Source organism: Harpia harpyja, chromosome 7, assembly GCF_026419915.1.
Source record: "Harpia harpyja isolate bHarHar1 chromosome 7, bHarHar1 primary haplotype, whole genome shotgun sequence".
In the NCBI taxonomy this organism is placed as follows: domain Eukaryota; kingdom Metazoa; phylum Chordata; class Aves; order Accipitriformes; family Accipitridae; genus Harpia; species Harpia harpyja.
In genome coordinates, this window is record NC_068946.1 from 36,836,404 (window position 1) to 36,851,723 (window position 15,320).

General features: G+C 37.2%; 1 protein-coding gene across 8 annotated transcripts in view; it reads left to right on the top strand.

Moving 5' to 3' along the window:
• The window catches only part of COBLL1 (cordon-bleu WH2 repeat protein like 1), a 94,979-nt gene that overhangs the window by 20,729 nt on the left and 58,930 nt on the right, over positions 1-15,320 (top strand). For 4 of the 8 annotated variants that reach the window (XM_052792430.1, XM_052792435.1, XM_052792436.1 and 1 more), the window contains exon 1: positions 13,955-14,062. The exons of 2 other annotated variants lie outside the window; for them this stretch is intronic. In XM_052792430.1, the coding sequence (XP_052648390.1) occupies positions 13,968-14,062 (95 nt within the window). In that variant the 5' untranslated portion in view covers positions 13,955-13,967. Of the gene's footprint in view, positions 1-3,070; positions 3,162-13,928; positions 14,063-15,320 lie in introns of those variants that run through there. 2 more of the 8 variants (XM_052792437.1, XM_052792429.1) reach the window with 2 other exon arrangements.

Below are 15,320 nucleotides of genomic sequence, written 5' to 3' on the forward strand. Positions count from 1 at the left end.
AAACAGCATTATAGTTTATGTAATTGATGAACTGGGAAGTTATTCTATGAAGTGTTGCAGTTACAGTTACTCAGTGTCTACAAGCAAAGACTTCAGCAGAAGCCCTTGCTCTCCAAACCCAAACAGAGAAAATAATTATAGCTAAGTCTTTCCAGTAATAAGTATTGTCCTCTGTGTTTTGTTGTTGGTTGGTAGGGGTTTTGGGGGGATCTTAAATAATTTTCTATTAAATATATGGTTTTTAAGAAATACTGACTCCAGGCACTGAGATTTTGGTACCAAAATTGGTTTATTTTACCAGGTCACTAACTTGTTAATTTAATATTTGTCAGGCACATGTTCTGAAACTGTTTATTAGAATGTAGAGTGCTTTAGTATAAGAGTCAGCAAAAGAGGTAAATAATATGCTCAAATCAAATTTGTGTAGCTTTGGAAATCAATACTATTACATAATCATCTGCCTTGGTGTTAAAGTCACTGCTGTGTTGCTGTATTTCTTTGCCAATATATTAATGTCATGCTATCTAATAGCAAAATAATCTCCATATACAAACAGTTTAAAAAATACAAGGAGCAATCTTGTAGCAGAAAGAATGGTTTACAGTTACTTGGCAGTTGAAACAATTACCAATCCACTCTTGAACTTCTGTCTGAGGGAATAAAACTCTGTTTTTTTAGAATTCTTGCCCTCTGGGGTAAGAAAAATGACCACAGATGAACTGGTGTTCTAATTTATAATATGATGCAACTGAACTAAAATAGAACTTTTTGCTTCTTTTCATTTACTACTAGAAACATTGATAAGGAACACTGTTACTGGTCATACTTTCAACCTGAAAACTTAAAATGATCTAGGACTTCAAGTGACTAAAATGGTCGTGCATAGCCATGTATTATCTGTCAGTTTAGAATCTACTGAAATATCAGGTTTATACCTTGAAGGAACCTTTTGTTTTATAAAGTGGAAGGTAACTGTTGCAATCCTGGATGACCTCAAAATCTCCTTTGAAAATCAGTTTCTTCACTAGATGAATAAGAATAGCTTTTCTTGCAGATGTTTTGGCTTTTAACTCAAATGCCAGGGATTTGAAATTTGGGGGAGAAGAAACCAATGAAGCACCTTAAATAGACTCCTAAGTCTAGCTTTGAAATATTGCTGTACGAAGTCTTCTGTTTCAGATGAAATGATGTATGATTCTTTTATACATGAGAAGAAAAATGTTTTAAAAGGATGTGACAGTATTGAATGCAGTATTAAGACTTTTTCACAGACTTTCATTCACTTTCTCATAAGATAATACTGTCCTTCCTTTCAGAGGGGGAGAGAACAGTTTAGAGATTTTTGCCACCTCAACATTGATAAAAGGCCATGGTATGAAGAAAATTCTTTAGCTTTGGTATGAAAATGCACATGCTTTATGAAGATCTTTTTCTTAAATTATTTCAAAATAAACTGACAAACCCAAAATACATCTCAATTCTTAGAGTATCTTTACAGTAGCATTCTTGTGTTACGCTCTTAAATACCATTTAATGAATTTATAAAATGCCCCGATACCTCTGCGGTAGAGTACCTCTTCTAAGATGTGATTTATATTCTAGGGATATTTGTTGCTGGACAATACAATGCTTGAAGAAAAACTAATGAACCAGTCTCCTGGTTTATACAGATGGGATTAGATATGCTCTGATTTGTCTGGAAAAGAAAGAAGCCAAGTAGTTTCAAAATATAGCCTACCTGCAGTGCCACCCTGTGGCTTTGTTTTTTATGGCTTTTCTTAAACTAACCAGCTTCTGTTTCCGCATCCCTGGTGGGAAGATTACTTGTGAACTTATAAAATGTCTGTAGTCCTGACTGCAGACCTGGTCTAACCAGGATAGTACAGCACATTTCTTCGCTGAATTTCTGTGAGGCGGCATTGTTTGTCCCTGCTGAAACCTGCTTAGATGGAGAACCAGAAAGGATTTCTGAGCAATACTGGTTCATTCACCTACCGCATGAAATCACTAAGCAATGGCTGGTTTCATCATTGAAAAGGAAAGATCACATTGGAACTGGAAGGCAAAAAATGTGTCGATTCACAGCAATAACTTGAAGGAGCATGCTAATTGATCTCATCTGTTCCAGCAATCCTATGTATGCATGAAGTTTTTTTTCCAGGTAATAGTCAGTTTTCTAGGAAGATGGTTTCATTTTATAATTAGATTGTCTAGGTAGACACAGCATTTCTTATGGAGATAGTTGATATTATTTTGCATTCAAAACATCTGAATTTTTTTTTACTTTAATTGAAGGATGTCAGAGAGACTTTGTTCTTAAAAGCAGCATTATGCTTTGAGGGATATGTTGTGCTTTGCCTTGCACCATTTTAAAGGGTTGCTCAAATCTTGGTGGGGTAAGTACCTGCAGGTTTAAGACTGTGGTTTTCATGTATAGGAAGTAGTACAATGTTGAGGATATTTCACACCAAGCAAGCATATAGGAAGGAGCTTTTCAGCACTTCATCTGCCTCGGAGAGCATAACCAGTTTTCTTCCTCACAGCCAGCTTAGTTTTATTAGCATCTCTGGATGAAAGAAAGGCAGGGTTTTACCTATCGGTATCTTCTTCCTGCCATTCTGGCACCAGACTCCCTTGCCCCTTCTGCCCGGGTGGCAGCACTAACATCATCGCTCAATGCAGGCAGCAGCAGCGGCTCCCCGGGCTTGCTTACCACCACTGCCCACCGCCTGTCCCCAGTATATACCAAAAGCTGACTTGCTACTCCCTAGGCCAAGGAGGGTGTTTGGCTACACTTTTGAGTGTTTAAAATTGGTGCTTTTAATGTTGTAAGAGTTTTTATTGTAATGCTTTGTATGTGCTTTCAGTATTTTCTTGCTACCAAAAGTAGTTACTTATTTTAATGAAATGAACTTTCCATGCTTGCATTGCTCTACTGTTGGCCTGATCGCACTGCCTCAGCTTCCTCGCTTTCACAGAGCACTTGCTGCCTCCCCCAGAGCTACTCATGCTGTGCGGAGGCAGGACGAGTGACTAAGGGGACAAATCAAGTCTGGGCTAGCAAAGCCTTGGCTTGTGTTATTCAGACACCTCTGGGCTTCAGCATCTTCACTGAGGACTTCGTATTTTTCTGTAATAGAAATGTAAAATGTGAGAGCGTCGTACGTATCAAGCTGTGTATTTAATGTGTATAGGCTTTCTCTGATAAGCAGGTGCTTACATTCACATTTGTGTCCTAACTGCAGAATTTATACTTGGCCTTTTCCAGAAAGTGAATGTTTCTTTTTCCAAATTCGCATATTTTGCTTGTAAACTGTAAGTAGAGGTGTGTGAATGTGGGGTCTGAGTTCTTACAGAATCTTAAAGGTAGCAGTAGAAGTATCTGATACTACAGCCTGTACCTGTAGGTTGTACTGTTTGTTATGTGGAGTTGGAAAGTCTTAAATGGTCAGAATTAAAAATGCAGAGTTTTCTTTTTCCAGTGTTGGCAGAAGGATTTCCATTCTTTGACAACTGTTGCATTTTTTTTTAATTACATTTAATATAAATGCAATGTGTATCTAAGCAAAATGATTAACAAATAGCTTAAAAAGAAACAGTTACAAGACTGTACTTTATTTTTGCAAAACAGTTTTGAGTGGTTTCATATTTGCAGTTAAATACGTGTTTTCAGAAGCCTGTATTTCCAGGTAGTAACAACCAAAGGTAGAAGAAGTGGATGTGAGGGAAAGTCACAGAGAAGTTTTCGGTTACTTGTCTTTATTTAGGAAGCTTGTTTGCTCTTTCTACCACACGTCAGGCTTCTGCAGTATTGGGGATGTGTAAACTAAAGTGTCTGTGATTTAAGGTAGTATTGCAGAATCTCTTCGGGCTGCTATGAATTGCAATGGAAGGAACAAGTTCATTGTACTTTAGATCCTGGGTTTTGTTCAGTGGATATTTTTCAAATGACTCAAATGTAAGTCATGGACAATTCTGATTACTCTTTCTTAAAACAGAAAACAGAATATTGAAACGTACACTTGCATGTACATTCTTGTGTATCATGGGTCCTGGCTTGAGTCCTTCCTGTATTAGAATTTCGGCTAGCAAAATGTATCACTTCATACCCTAGATCACAAAAAGACTGCAATTTTATTTTAAGAAAATACATTTAAAAACCTGTATACTGTATGATTCAAGTTCTGGTAAGACTTCAGCATTGTGAATAAAAGCCTGTTAGTGTCTGTGATGGCACTTTATTTCATTGGGAAAGAAAAATCTGGTTTTCTGTTGTGAAAGTGAAATTCATGACCATGCTGTATGCCCTTCCATATCTTTTTAATAGGTACTTCTATTTATATCTTTCTTTAAAATAAAAGTTAAAAAATTGTCATATGAGCTTATCTATAAAACTTTCTATCTTTAGGAACCTTTATGAAAAGATGCTTTTTGGTTTTTACAAACAGCCCACAAGGGGAGGGGAAAACAAAAGAAAACAGAAAACCCAAACAAAAAACCCCAGTGTTGATACATGCTGTTCCTTCAGTTCTGTGATATGCTTTGTCTAACTTGGACTGTTTGATGTTTGACAGAAAAAAATTTTGCCAGAAATAGCCACCTACCATAACTGTTTGCCTTTCTGTTGAAGGCTGGCAAAGTTTACAGGGCTAAAGTAAAACATTGAATCATAAAAACTTGGTGTATTGTATGCCTATGTTTAAAAGTAGGTAATTTCAGGTAAGCAGACCAAATGTTCTGTGGCTGGTATATCACTCTACAATAATGTAATGTTTTTTTAGCAGCACATCAAGATGAGACACCTAGAAACATTTGTGAACTTACTATAGCATAAGAGGCCTCTTACTGCATGAGTAAATATTTTCCTTTTTCCCGTTTTTTTTTTTTTTCTCCAGCAGAACTCAGCTTCTTTAAGCTATGCTGTTGGCATTTCTTCTTTCCTCCTGCTTTTCATTCATTTTGTTCTTTGTAAGCTTTTTCATTCAATAGGATTTCAGTATTTGTGCTCCACACAAATAGAAATGTTTGAATACTTATATCACCTCTTTTTTTATTCCTTTCTGAGTAGGTAGAAAATCAAACTGACAGTCCTGCTCTCTGAAGAGCTTAAGAACTTGGGAGGTTTCAACATACAAAATTTTGCTAAGCATCTGTTTTGTACTATTGCACAGAGCAGACAGTCTGCACAAGTGGTATAGTAGTACTGTGTGATGAGCTGTACACCCATGCAATATAGGGTGTTGTAACTAGTTTCTAGAATATCTGGTTTATCTAGTAGCAATTTCAAGGGCCTATGAGCTACTGTTGAGGTAGTGCAAGGAAGGTTTCTACATTCAAGTGGGCGTTCCAGCAAAATATTAGAATGGTGGAAGATGAAACATGAGTTTTGTCAATTTTTGCTGTGTAAAATACATTCCCCCCCCCCCCCGCCATGATAGCTCATGACAGGAGCATTTTTCTAGGACTGCGCTGTAGATTTTGTAAAAATAAAATAAAACAGTAAATTCCCCAATACTATAATGTGTAATAGAGATTGAGTATGACTGGGCCACTTGCACTTCTGAATATTACTCTAGAATTATGGTTTGAAGCAGACAAAACCAAACTTGAGCTTTTTTTTTTTTTTTTTTAATCATAATGACACAAATAGCACTTTTGGGATGCTAACCTGTTATGTTTGATCTTTTTGGAGATATTTTAAATTTTCTTAATGGTACCATACTGTCTCTAGTATATCTAGAATGAAGTCTGTATTTTGGAAGGCATATTTTCTTCTCTTTTTTTTCCAACTTTGTTGATTTGAGCTTTCTTGTTTTGAATGCTAGAGAGAATCCCTAAACATGACTAGCCGCCCCTTCCAGAAGTTAGTGTGGGACACTCCCAGTTTAGTTGTCCATAATACTGATTCCAAAGATACGTGCTTGTCTGAATTAAGGAGCTTGTGTGTGTGCATGTTAAGTATGAAAGAACACTATTTTTCTTCCTCATTCCTGTCTTATGGCTAGCAGGGAACCTGAGGCATGTTGTTTCCCGTGTGCCATCTTTGCAACTGTGGGCTTTTGCTCCCCAGACGGTTTCTTACCCCTTTGGAATGAAGGCCCTTCTGTAAATGAGTTTCAGCTCCTGTAAACCAAACTCTGATCTGAATTATTTGATGTCATCATTAAAAAGGGGAGGGCTTTTCATTACAAATTTTAGTATCGATCCCAGTGCGATTAACTGTGTAATTTTTCCATTGTCTCATGTTTACTTCACTTTGAGGAAGTACCTGAAACTTGCATGACAAAGTTTGTAACTGTAGTATAATGTTTGCTTTTGTTCTTTTTTTCCTTTTTTTTTTTTTCTTTCTAATTTATCATTTGATAAGCACAGGAACTCAAGATTAAGAAAACACCACCAGATACGCAGTTCTGAAGAATGTAGTGAGGGAGTGCTGGATGAAGCAAACACAAGGTGTCCTTGCTTCACAAACTGTTTAACATTGAAACATTGCAATTATTTTTAGCTTTTTGGTTTGGGAGGAGAAGAGTGAGTGTTACTAAACTTGACCAGAGGTACAGGTTTTTAAAAACAGCATTATGCTACATGTAAACGCTCAGAACAAGAAACTTGTTCAACTTCTTACTACAGCTACATCTAAATTCCTTACAGCAACAATGCCATAAAAAGGAATGGATATGATTATGAAAACTTGTTTGTGAAACTGGATCTGAAAGTTTCTCCATTAAAGCATGGGATTTTCCAGAAGAAAATCACTGTGGGAGCTTTATTTTGCCTGTCATTTTTTTATTAACTTTCTAGGCCTCTGAGAGTGATTTAAGGAAGCACAGTAACTATGTTTGGAGCTGTAATTCTCAGATGTCCAAAAACACTGCAGGTTTTTTTCAGTTGTTTGTTTTTGGATACATTTGATTGTTGAATCCCACAGTGACATTTAATGTTCCAGAAAGTCTTTGTTGTTCGTGGCTTCCGCTAGTTAAGGAAGACAAAACTGTTTCATTTCTCTTTAATGTTGTCTAAATAAATTGTGAAGAAATGGGAGGGCTCCAGAATCTTATGGAATAGTCATAATAATAATGTGTTTGTTAAATACTAAGGTGTTTGTTAGAAAATCCAAATTCTCCTTCCCTACAGTTCTCTCTCGTAAGTAAGTTTGGGAGTTTAAAAGATGTTTTTAGCATTACAACCTTTAAATAGTTGGATACTGTCTCTTTTTAACTATGCAACTTCAGTCACAAGTCAAGTTTTCCACATTATGTACCTTTCGTGATGGCTTGGCAGTAGCTATCCTCTTTTGAACCTCTAGCACTTCAAAAGGCGGTACAGTTGTTTCCATTGGTCTTTGCCTGGTAACTCAGTATGCACAAGAGTACTGCATTTTCTCAGTGTAGATTTTTGGTGGTGGCAGTTGAAAAAAGAAAAAACCCAACAACAATGTTCAATAATATTTTGGGACCTGGTTCTGCCTAGCTACCAGTTTTCTTGTGCCATAGCACCAGCGTAGGTATTGGTTATCTGGGGATACGCCTGTACCACCCAGTGAAGGCATGACTGGGGTGTGGGGATGGCTGTTCACTGCAGCTTTAATCTTGTAGCATAAGTAACACTGTAATGAAGGCACGGTGTCATCAGTTAGTAACTGGTGCGTGGATTACTAAACCTCAGAGGGCTTTTAGCTGCAAATACCACATCCTTCACTACTATTTTAATCTTATTGTTTAATTTACAGCTAGCATTATGCCTGATTGTCTTACAGCAGCAGCTTCATTTATGGAAATAACCCGAGTACAGGATTTGTGGTGATTTTTTTTTTTTTTTTCCTCTTTCTGGATCCCAGTTTTAGTGATATCCTGGTGTGCTGCTAAACACATGTCGTATTTCAAGCTTTTGTGGAGGATTATAAACTGCGATTAAAAAAAAATAAATTATTTAAGCATTAATCAATGATCTTATGGTAACATTGTAGCAATAGACCAAGAGTTGTTGATCCTAGCTTTTCTGTAGAGTGTTTAGTGTAATGTGTATTTGAAGAATTCTGCAAGTGTAAGTTGGCATCTCTAAAACAAAAACAAGCTGAAACTTCCCAGAGGCAGCTGAATTAAGCCTGTTCATAGCTTTCCTGCCTACACACTCTGCTAAATGAAATAATACAGTTGTTTCACAAACAGAGGGAGAGTTATAAAGGTAGCTTTACTGTGACATTAAATCTGTCTTGAGAGCTTTCCCAGAAATATGAATATAGTAATTATATGATTAAACAATAAGGAAACTTTTTGGGTTGTGCACTTCCTCAGGCTATTAACCTAACCGCTAATTAGCTAACCGGAAATTCCAGACCTGAAAGTTTCATTATTGCTATACTAAACCGTGAAAATATAAGTGTGTTAATGAGGATTTCATTATAGCCATCTGTAGCTTGTTTTTAAATTGTGTCAAAGCAGGAAAAACATAATATACCATCTGTTACCTAGCCATATCAAGTTGACATGAACAATACTAGGAAAAAATTCCCCCAATTTACAACCCCAGTTGTCTCTTATTTCTTTTATTTTATTTGTGGTATCCACTAGTGCCATGGCAGTACCACCACCATAGTAATGTGTCATTTACCCCTTAAATGATGTATTTTGCTTAGTTTGCAATTTCTGTATTGTAACTTCAATATTGGGGAGGAAGAGGTGCTGACTTTCCGAAATGGTAATTTCTGAGTGATTAATTACCCCTCCATTTCAGTGTCATATTCTCTCAGATATGTCTCAATCGCCAAAACTCAGAAGCTGAGGATTGTCTGGCAATTTAAAGTTCTTTGGGGGTTTAAGTAAATAAAAACTTCTGGATAACGGCTATTAGTATTCTCACTTCCTCTGAATAGTGAGTGTGAATGGAAGCATTTTGCTCTCATCAGACTCGGGCTTTTTGCTGCTCATTTTACCTTAACCCTTGTGTTCCTCTATAGAGCTTAATCCATATGAATTTTCCTAAGTCCCTTGATTTGTGGTTCTCTTTGACCTTGAAAAGGAGGGAAGTTGTAATATATTACTACTCACTTACCAAGAAATACTATGGATTCTTAATTGTCAGATGTTTGTAGGTGTAATGCAGGTAGAGCCTTAGGTGAGAAGGTGGTGGTGGTCCCATGGAAAAAGTTACAAAAAGTGCTCTCAGGAAGAGAGTTGGCATAGAAGAAAATACTAAAACATCTGTGGGATAGTAAGGCAGATCCTTAGCAGCTGAGATGAAATATGACTCAGGTCATAAAATGTGTTAGTGTTTGCATATTACCTTTTGTTCTGAGTAGAGAGAGGAGTGATCTATGATGTGAAAATGAGGATAAATAGTTGTAATTGAGATAGAGAGGTGAAAGGGTCATACAGCAGTTTAAGGGAAGCCATGCTGTGGACAGGCAGCCCAAATATGGGCTTTGTCCTTTTGTCTCCAAAAGTTTTCTGAGCAGGCACTCTCTTTTTGTCCTGAATTTGCACAGCAACTAGGACCGCTTCGGTGTGAGGGCTCTTAAGTACCACCTTAGTACTCAAGATAAACTATAAATTTGGTGGCTGAATTTACAAACAAAATCTGTTTCTATGCAGACTGCGATGCCACAAGCACATTTAGAATAAAATGAGGAACTCTTCAATATAGCAGTGTAAATGTTTTAATGCTGTAAAAATGTAAAAAGAATCTAAGTGCTGTGCTGACCAAATGGATGAGGAAAAGCCAGCTGGTGCAGTCTTTCTGGTCTTTCAAAAGGCATCTGCTAGTCTTTAACCTTTTAGGAAAACTAAACAAACATGGCATAAGATGGTAGACCTTGCACGGCTAAATAATTTGTCCCAAAATAAGAACAGAGGTATGGGAAATGGTCTACTATGAAGGTGAGGGGAGGCCACGTTGGAGTTCCACAGGGATCTGTGCTGGAACTCTTAGTTCAACATCTTAATAATCTAGAAGAGCAGCTGAATAGTGAGGTGGCAGTTTGTTAACAGTAAAAAATTATTATTTGTAGTAATGAGAGGAGACATGACTCTGAAGACTTGCAGAAGGATTTTACAAAAATAAATGGATAATAAAATGAGATTAAAATCACTTTAGATAAATTTAATACAAATCAGTTTGCCACGTGTATTAGTAAAGAATAGAGAAGAAAAGAGAATGATGCCACTGTATAAATCTGTAATGACAATACAGTGCACAGTTCTGGTCTCTGTCATCTCCAAAAGTATATAGTAGAACTGAAAAAGGTTCAGAGAGGATCGACAGGGATGGTCAAAGGTTTGATATGGCTTTCATGTAAGGGACATAATGACGTGGTCTCTCAGCTCTCATGTTCTTACGTTTACCATTTCTACATGTACCAATTTGTTGTGTTCTAACTGTTCCAAGTAAGCGAAAAGAGAACATGCAACAGAATTGTCTAATGATGCTGCATAAAATCCTTAAACCAAATGTTAAATAATGGAAAAATAATTAAGTCCCCCTTAATGTTGTGTGATTATACAATCTATAATCAAGTTTCCTTGTTGTGTGACTTGCATAAGAAAAACAAGATCTTGGTCTGCTTCCAAGCCATTTGGAAGCCTCTTGTCTATGCTCTCTTCTCCAGTTCTTTTTGATAGAACAAAACTATTTGCCTTTCCCTGGACACTTGACTGTGTTGATCCATCACAGATGAGATGTCATGTCAGTAGGTACAAAGCAACTGAAGAAATAGAGTATTTAATAAAGCAAGAATTTAATCTGGAAGAATGCCATTCTTAGCCTAGTAATCCAGGTTTCCTGCTATTCTTGCTGCTTTCAGATGTCAGTTTCTCATGGATATTATTTTAAAAAAATAATCATTACTATTTCAGGGTTAGATGAAATATCAGATAGTTTTAAAAAAAAGTCTTTTGTTTGTAACAATAGAGACAAGAGGTTCAAAGAGCTCCCAACTTCACAGATATGTCCCTGTTGGGGATTTTTAAAAAACAGATAGTTCTGACCAGCTTTTCCATATGCAGATAATTGATACACATCCGTTGAGTTCTAACAGCCTATTGGGCTTTTGGAGGGTTTTTTGTTTTGTTTTGTTTTTTCCTCAATGCAGAAATACTCAATGCTCTGGGTAATCACAGATGAGTGAATCTGAAGGCATTGAAGATCTAAAAATTAATATTGGGAAGCTTTTGTTTTACTGCCCTCACTAGTATATGCAAGTCTTCATATCCTTTTGGTCTTGGAAACAATTCTGTGGATTAAAGAGCATGAAACACCTGTACTAAAAATGTGACCTATACAGGGACCTCTAGAAAATGTTTAGTGTTTAGCACTACAGTGTCATTGTATTTAGCAAAATTAGATTGTTTATTTCTTTTAAAGCATACGCACAAGAAATAAATTCCATGTTTATGATCCATCCATATGCATTCCCTTTTGCTGCTGATACTGGTCAGCTGATGTTTCCTTTTTAGGGAATGTTTGCTAATACAGCAATGCCAAGATGTAATTTAAGTAGATGCTTTATGGGAAAATTAGAAGCATTTTAAAATTCTAATCCTAAAGAAATTCTAACAAAGCATTTTCATTCCATTCCTTTAGATGGTGTTTTGTGTTTTTTCCTAATACCCTGTCTAAGCTCTCCTCCCACCCCATCTTTTAAAATTCTCAACATTTTACCTTTCACAAGTGTTCTAGGAACTTAAAAAAAAAAAAAAAGTACCAGTAGCCTATGCTGAGTGATATCAGTAGGGGGAAAAAGTAAAAATAATTTCTGTGAGATGTGGCGGAAATAGCCAGGTACATACTTGCAGAAATGGAAAACTTTTCCTTTCTTCCCTTTCAGGTTATCTGAAATGCTGGGTACTTGCTTATCGTGGTTGATAGTATTAAATTCCATTGGTGACTCCCTGAATGAAAACCACATGATTTTTCAACATTGATAAATTTACTGCTTAATATGGGAAAGCCAGAAGAAGGTAATTGCTAAGTGCATAAACAGTATGTAAAATGTAGTACCACGTAATACCAGTGGGACTAAAAAAAAATCAGATATTTTATTATTGTGAATATTGATTGACTATTTCTAGCTACAGCCCTTAGACCCGGATATATTCCAAGTGGAATTCCCAAATGTTTTGTCCTGCGTAGGACATACTAGCCATAGGGAATGTGTTGGTATTTTAGACAACACTGATACCCTGTCTGCACTGAAACTTTTACTACTGGTGGTCTAGCCCTGCAAGTCTGGCTGTGTCTGCATTATTGCTGTCCCCAGCTTTTCAAGCAATTGAAATTGCTTCAAGGATTTCTATTCTTTGTATTGTTAACTCTTGAAGTTTGGTTGAAGAGTGCAGTTGACTTGGAACACAACAGATTGATCTAATTGATTGTTTCACTCAACCTTACACACCTTAGGAAAACTGACTTAGGTTTCTGTTTTGTCTACATAATGGGGGATGGATGCTGGTGATAGGACTTCTCAGGTAAGAGAGGCCAGGTAAGGAATCGTCAGTAATGTTCGCTCAGCACACACGCACTCACACAGATGTTATCCTCTCACTGAAGTGGTGCACAAGCCACTTTGAAACACTACATGGCCTGATAGAGATCTAGAAGCAACATTTACCAATGATAGGAACCTGTAGTGTGTTGCCATTGATGATAGCACTTGCCCAAAAGAGTTTGTTGACTGCATTCCTTCCCATTCCCTGGGCAGACTTAATTGTAAGCAGTCCTCACAATGGTGCGTTGATTTTGGCTGGGATAGAGTTAATTTTCTTCATAGTAGCTAGTATGGGGCTACGTTTTGGATTTGTGCTGAAAACCATGTTGATAATGCCGAGATGTTTTAGTTACTGCTCAGCAGTGCTTACACTGAGTCAGGGCCTTTTCTGCTTCTCACCCCACCCCACCAGCGAGTAGGCTGGGGGTGCACAAGAACTTGGGACCCAGCTGGGACAGCTGACCACAACTGACCAAAGGGATATTCCAGACCGTATGACATCATGCTTAGCATGTAAAGCTGGGGGAAGAAGAAGCGGGAGGGGGGGGGCGGGGATGACATTTGGAGTGATGGCGTTGGTCTTCCCAAGTAACCATTAGGCATGATGGAGCCCTGCTTTCCTGGAGATGGCTGAACACCTGCCTGCCGATGGGAAGTGGTGAATGAATTCCTTGTTTTGCTTTGCTTGCATGCATGGCTTTTGCTTTACCTATTAAACTGTCTTTATCTCAGCCCACAAGTTTTCTCACTTTTACCCTTCTGATTCTCTCCCCCCAACCAAATAGGGAGGAGTGTGCAAGCAGCTGGGTGGTGCTTGGTTGCTGGCTGGGGCTAAACCATGACTGTACGTGTTAGGTTTGACTTTGGGAAGAGGTAACTGAATTGAGAATTGCTTTTAAGCAGCTTCTGTTTTTAATTGATAATGAGGTCAAGCTTCTGTAAATTATCATACTTCAAACACTGCGAAGTTGTTGTTTGTTTTCCTGATAGCATAAATATTGTACTTCTGTTTGTGAAGTTGATTCATCAAGATCTTAAGCTTCAATAATTTTGTAGGTAGTACTGATGATCAAATTAACGAGGTGTAAATGGGTATTTGCCTCTCCTGCCTAAGTATTCCACTGATGACTAAAATTTGCTCACCTGAACTGTTTAGTCAGGTATCTTACAGACAGAGAAATAGGGAATGCTAAAAAGCATGGAAGGAAGAAAGTCCTAATTCTAAAACTTCCCATTAAACTTGTCTTGCAAAAATAGAAGGGGTGTGGAAAACAGGATTGGATTCTTTTTATGGTATAAAGCCACAGAAGACATAACAAAGCTACTTAATACTCTCTTTTGAATTGGCTGAAGTAGATCTGTCAAGATTAATGGCAATACAAATCTCTAGATGTACTCTGCAGGCTGTTTGGTCAGGTGGTGGGATTATAAATAGGTAGGCTTACTGATGTCACCAGTAGCAGAAGTGAACAACAGTGAGCTTGCCATGCACACACACACTCCGTCCCTTCTACCTACATATGCTATTGAAAGAAATTCACTTGATTTTAATGGAGAAGAAAAACCTGTGTTGTCTTGGAGGTAAGCAGAAAAGTAGTGTAGTCAATTTTAGCTATTATTCCCTCTCCTTGTTTAGATGATCAGCAGAATGGCTTCAAAGTAATACTTGCATTATCTTATTGGGGAGTGTCATACTAACAATAATTTTTTTTTGCTATACATGGATAAAACTCTGACCCACAGAACTGTTCTGGTTGGTGTAAATGGGATTTCTGGAAGTGTTTGTTGATGTCAAGTGACATGTTTTGCAAGACTAGATGGAAATGTTGGTATTTACAGAGAATTTTCTTGCTTGTTTGGTTGAGCTTGTCCTAACACCTGCTGTGAGGAAAAATATTTACCAATAATTGTGTATCTGCAGTAGCATTTAAGTCATTGCTCTTTGAGGGAAAGCAGAATTTGGGTGTAGGACAGTACGTAAATTGCCAGAACTCAAATGTAGCCCTGTAAAAAGAAAGAATAATTAATGTCTGTTGTCCTCTTTTCAGAGAAAGTATGTAATTCTTCTAGTCCAAGGTGCAAAAGCTTTTTTTAATCCTGTTTCTGGCTCAAAGATGAGGGTGTATAAAGACCTGTAAATTTATCCATGTGGATGGACTGCTGAAATTTCCTGCTGCATTTCTGGATATAGAAGCTGTTCCATGTTTTATTTTAAGTTGATGATTGGGGCCTAGAAGCTCAAATGAGGTTACTGAGATTATTTTAAATGAGGAATGTTGTTATTTCATGCAGACTGTAAGGCTTTTCTGACTTTGATCGTCTTTCATCTGATTTTGATCTAAGATTTTGTTTGGAAAAAAACCCACTTGTTTTTTGTAATAACTTGTAAAAGTCAATGCCTTTAATAGAGTCCTTGCTGTGTATTCTGTGTATTGCTTGAATATTATATTTCACTTTCATTTCTCATGGAAAGCATTAAAACAATTTTGTAGTACCTAAATAGACTAAATACCTAAATAACTGCACAAGGCCAAGATGCACTTTGCTTACAGCAACACAGAAAGCATTTAAGAAATCTTGTTCAGTTTAACTTAAGTCAGTATGCTTCTGGCACTGAATCGTATGTTAATATGTTAAAAACTCAGCAGTGAAAAATACTGGGTGTAAACTTGTGATAGTGAAAGTTGAAAAGGGTGAGGGAGTGAATACAGGAGTGAAGTATAGTAGTTACAGCAAATTCTTCATTAGCATAGTTGTAGAGGAAAGTTTCTCTACATTCCCCAGAGCAGACTGCTGCTGGTGATTATAATAAAGGTTAGTAAGAAGTATGCTTCTCTCT